Source organism: Poecilia formosa, unplaced genomic scaffold (assembly GCF_000485575.1).
Source record: "Poecilia formosa unplaced genomic scaffold, Poecilia_formosa-5.1.2 Scaffold593, whole genome shotgun sequence".
Classification (NCBI taxonomy): Eukaryota; Metazoa; Chordata; class Actinopteri; order Cyprinodontiformes; family Poeciliidae; genus Poecilia; species Poecilia formosa.
In genome coordinates, this window is record NW_006800532.1 from 284,877 (window position 1) to 289,539 (window position 4,663).

Sequence of the window (4,663 nt, forward strand, 5' to 3'; positions counted from 1 at the left end):
TTGACCTATCTGCAGGTGCGTTGACATTTCTGCAGGTACGTTGACCTGTGTCAGGTGCGTTGACCTGTGTCAGGTGCGTTGACCTGTGTCAGGTGCGTTGACCTGTCTGCAGGTGCTTTGACCTATCTGCAGGTGCGTTGAGCTGTCTGCAGGTGTGTTGACCTGTGTCAGGTGCGTTGACCTGTGTCAGGTGCGTTGACCTGTGTCAGGTGCGTTGATCCGTCTGCAGGTGTGTTGATCCGTCTGCAGGTACGTTGACCTGTGTCAGGTGCGTTGACCTGTCTGCAGGTGCGTTGATCTGTCTGCAGGTGCGTTGATCTGTCTGCAGGTGCGTTGACCTGTCTGCAGCCTCAGGTGTGTCTCCTTTGCCGTGTCTTCCAGAACAGACAACTCCATAAAGAATCATTGGAACTCCACCTTGAAACGTAAGGTGGAGAAGGAGGGTTACCTGCACTTCCTGCAGCTGCATGGCTCAAGCTCCGCCCCCAGACCTGGGACCAGGACCCACGCATCCCGCAGAGCCCAGTCTAAGGTCCGTCCCCAGTCAGCAGGATGCCTCTAGTAGGTCGGGACGCTGATGCTGATCTGTGTTCTTGCAGGCCGACAGTCTGTCCACCATCAAAGACGAGTCCAGCTTCTCTTCCAATCAGAGCACCTGCAGACCGCATGGAAGCTCCGCCCACCTGTGTTCCACCTGGGCCCCTGCTTCCTGCTCAGGCTGCAAGCAGGGAGTATCCACTGAGCTGATGGAGATGGTAAAGCCGTCCACTGTACCCTGCCTATGTCTGTCCTCTGGGACCCTGCCCATGTCTGTCTCTGTCCCCAGCAGAAGTCCTGCTCGTCCCAGAACCTGGAGGCTTGGAGCTACCAGGAAATGACATCACACCCATCTCCAGAGGCGCCGCTGCTCAGAGAGGACTCTCCATCCGTCATCGACCTGAGCAGGAGCTATGTAAGGCGTTGTGGCAGGGCCGGTCCCGGCTTTCTGAGGACAGGTGAGACAGCTGCTGTCTTGTGCAGGTTCCAGGTGTTAAGGAGCAGTTGATGAAGACGGATGAAGGAGCGTCCTTCCTGGACTCGTCCTCGTCCTGGGAGAGGAGCAGCATGATGGAGGCAGCAGTCTTCTCCCCAGCTGAGGTAGAATCACAGAGAGACAGACAGAGACATGTCCAGGTGTCCCTCAGGCTGGCCATCTCAGTGTCTACCTGTCCCAGGTCTTCAGCCTGAGTGCTGCAGAGGAGCTGAGCTTCCAGCGCCCGCCGCTCACCTCCACACCGCTCTGCTCCCTCAAACACCAGAACGTCTGCTGTGTCCACTGCAGCCTCGGCTCCAGGTCCGCTCCGGCCTTTCTCACTTTGACCCTTTGTAACCCCTGACCCTAACTCGTCATTGGTCCGTTCAGGACAGAGCAGATCAGAGCACTGTTCCCCTCGGCTCCGGAGACACCCACGCCGCTCAAGGTGCCCGACTGCCAGGACGAGGTGAGTCCAGCCGGCCGCCGCCAACTGGCCGCCAGCTGGAGCTCAGGCTGAGCTGTGTGTGTGTGTGTGCGCGCACTTCAGGTGGCAGCCTGCTCCAGACTGATGATGAACCTGACAGGAGGAGAGAGGAGCAGTGACCCTGACAGCCAGCAGTCCAGCTGCAGCTCTGAGGTCAGCCTGACACAGAACCCTCTGAGCGGGTCCAAAGTGGGTTCTGTCAGGTCCGATGTCGCAGCATCTGTGTTCTAGTCGTGGGGTTTAGGTTTCCTCCTGATCCTCTTCCTGCTACCGGAACCAATCCGGTCCAGACCTCCTTATTAACCCTCTGATGCGAGTGACGGACTATGCAGTCTTCTGAGTGGGTCTTTTTAGACCCGTGTTTAAATCAGTGTGTTTTTTTTGCTACTTTTGTCATTTTGATCCAAAATAATGTTTTGTATAATACTTTGTACTGTGTTTTATTTCACACAAGAGTTATTTCATGTTTGAATTATTTTCATTTTTCGCTTTTTTAAACATTTTTAGAACAATTTGTAGAACATTTTAAAACAAAATGACAACAGCAGCAATTTTACAACAACAATGATGAAATGTCAATAATGGACAATGTTAACATCCATTATGTGTGTGTGGGCATGGGGGGCTGTGAAAGAGCACGTTTCTTGGAACTAGCTAGCTAACCAAGCTAGCTAACATTACTGTCTGTATTCTATTATGCTGTGTGTATCACACGTGTGAGTGTGTGCATGTGTGTGATTTATTTATCCATCCATGCATCTATCCATCTTCCTCCGTTTATCCGGGGTCGGGTTGCGGGGTCAGCAGCCTAAGTAAGGAGGCCCAGACTTCCCTCCCCAGCCATGTCTTCCAGAATCCCAAGGCGTTCCCAGGCCAGCTGAGAGACATCGTCCCTCCAGCGTATCCTAGGTCTTCCCTGGGTCTCCTCCCGGTGGGACGTGCTCAGAACGTCTCACCAGAGAGGCGTCCAGGAGGCATCCTGACCAGATGCTCCTCTCGACATGAAGGAGCAGCGGCTCTACTCTGAGTCCCTCCTGGTATCTGACCTGCTCACCCTCTCTCTAAGGGAGAGCCCAGACACCTACAGGGAAAACTAATTTTGGCCAAAGCTCATGACCATAGATGAAGGTAGGAACTTAGATCAACCGGTAAATCAGGAGCTTCGCGTTTTGGCTCAGCTCTCTCTTCACCACGACAGATCGGTGCAGCGCCGCTTCACTGCAGACGCTGCACCGATCCATCCGCCTGTCGATCTCCTGCTCCATTTTTCCCTCATTGGTGAGCAAAATCCTGAGATACTTGAACTCCTCCACTCGGAGCAGGACATCCTCCCCGACCCGGAGAAGGCACTCTATACTTTACCAGCTCATTTATTTATGCATTTATTTATATGGCTATGAATTTTTATTTTATTTACTGAGATGATAAAAGAAAGAACCTTGAACACATTGATCAACAGGTTCTGCATGTCATTCAACACTGTCTCTCTCTTGGTTTTCTCATCCAGGGTGTCTCACACACACACACACACACACACACACACATGCCCAATAAAGTACAGGTGGTAATGTTAGCTAGTTGGTTAGATAACTAGCTAACTTTGAAGAAGGCTAATATGTTGATTTGTGACAATAACGCTCTCATGGCTGACACACACAGACATTTGTGAGATAAAAAATAAAGATAATACTTATATGTAAGAGTTCTTGCTGTGTAAAATAATATTATTCAGGGTGACACTCAGGTCTCAGTGTGTTTGGTTCACAAAAATATGTTTTCCTGACAGACACAGTTGGTAAGAAACAGATTCCCATTAAATTCCACAGGAAATGAATGCGGGTCATTTTAGACCCACTCACAGAAGAATGGGGTAGTGACATAAAACAAGCTGTTTCTTAAAATGTATAAAAGGTAAATTAAACATTTTAATTGCATGATATCAGTAACATGTTTCTTGAGGAATACCTGGAATATGAAGAGATGAAAACTTTTCATTACAAAGATATTGCAAAAAGATGACCTCACCGGGTCCAAAAAGACCCACTTACGCTTCAGAGGGTTAATGTCCCTCTCGTGACCTTGACATGACCTTCACAACCAGGTTCTCCTTATCACCTTCCTGACCTTTGACCTGCAGGTGCACGGGGAGAGCCTGCTGAGCTCCATCCTGCAGAGTCAGAACGGGACCGGCTCGGCCTCACAGGTCCAAGTCGGTTCCGGTTCAGGCCAGCAGAAGGTCCAGGGCCCGTCCGGCTCGGCGGTTCCGGCTCAGGCCCGCTTCGTCCCGACCTGCGACGAGTTCGAATGCTTCCCGCTGGACGAGCAGCTGGAGGTGTGGTGGGCCCAGCAGCACGCTCCCAACCAGGGCTCTCCCGAGTGTCCGGCCAACAGAACCAACCCGTTCGAGGTAACGGCCAGGCCTGGCTCAGAACCAGAACCGGGTTCTGCTCTGCCTCTCAGGCTCACCTGTGTGTGTGCAGGTGAGCGGCGAGCTGCAGGTGGTGATGTTCGGGAGAACCGAGGACCAGGCCAGTCTGACCCAGCAGGCCCGCCACTATGTGGCACCGTGACCAGAACCAGGTCCAGACCCGGCTGCACCAAGCGGTGAGCCGGACCAACAGACGAACCTCCATCCAGACGCTGTGATGCCATCCTTACATGTCTCTGTTGTTTCAGGTGAACATCCATGTGGGAACCAACCAGAACCTTCAGAGTTCGGGACGCTTCACCTCTGACAGGTCAGTTAACACACCCAGAACCAGAACCGACTGCCACCACTGACTGCTCCTCTGGCTCCCAGAGACTGGACCAGAACCAGAACTGAGATTTGATAACACTCAGTCGTATTGATTCATGGATGAACTGTGGAAACAGGCGGTGCAGATGACCTTTGACCTTCAACAGTTATTGATGTTCCACTTGTGGTTCTGATCTGGTAGCTCGGTTTGGTTCTCAGCATGTGAAACACTTTGGACCTAAACGCCAATCCGTACAGAACCGGTACTGTCCACGATGGGCTCGACAGGTTCCATATCGGACCAATCCAAACGCCGCGCCGCACCGTACCGTAACGCACCGTACCGTAACGCACCGTACCGTAACGCACCGTACCGTAACGCACCGTACCGAACCGCACCGTACCGTAACGCACCGTACCGTAACGC

The 4,663-nt window shown here is 52.3% G+C and overlaps 1 protein-coding gene across 3 annotated transcripts in view; it reads left to right on the plus strand.

Annotated features, from left to right (window-relative positions):
* Positions 1 to 4,663, plus strand: part of LOC103129956 (transcriptional activator Myb-like) — a 13,419-nt gene that overhangs the window by 7,196 nt on the left and 1,560 nt on the right. Inside the window, exons 7-16 of one of the 3 annotated variants that reach the window (XM_007541212.2) lie at positions 382 to 532; positions 600 to 755; positions 827 to 952; positions 1,021 to 1,137; positions 1,215 to 1,333; positions 1,403 to 1,481; positions 1,563 to 1,652; positions 3,637 to 3,906; positions 3,980 to 4,103; positions 4,176 to 4,237. In XM_007541212.2, coding sequence (XP_007541274.1) covers positions 382 to 532; positions 600 to 755; positions 827 to 952; positions 1,021 to 1,137; positions 1,215 to 1,333; positions 1,403 to 1,481; positions 1,563 to 1,652; positions 3,637 to 3,906; positions 3,980 to 4,069 — 1,198 coding nt within the window. In that variant the 3' untranslated portion in view covers positions 4,070 to 4,103; positions 4,176 to 4,237. Of the gene's footprint in view, positions 1 to 381; positions 533 to 599; positions 756 to 826; positions 953 to 1,020; positions 1,138 to 1,214; positions 1,334 to 1,402; positions 1,482 to 1,562; positions 1,653 to 3,636; positions 3,907 to 3,979; positions 4,238 to 4,663 lie in introns of all 3 variants that reach the window. The other 2 variants (XM_016665512.1, XM_016665511.1) reach the window with 2 other exon arrangements.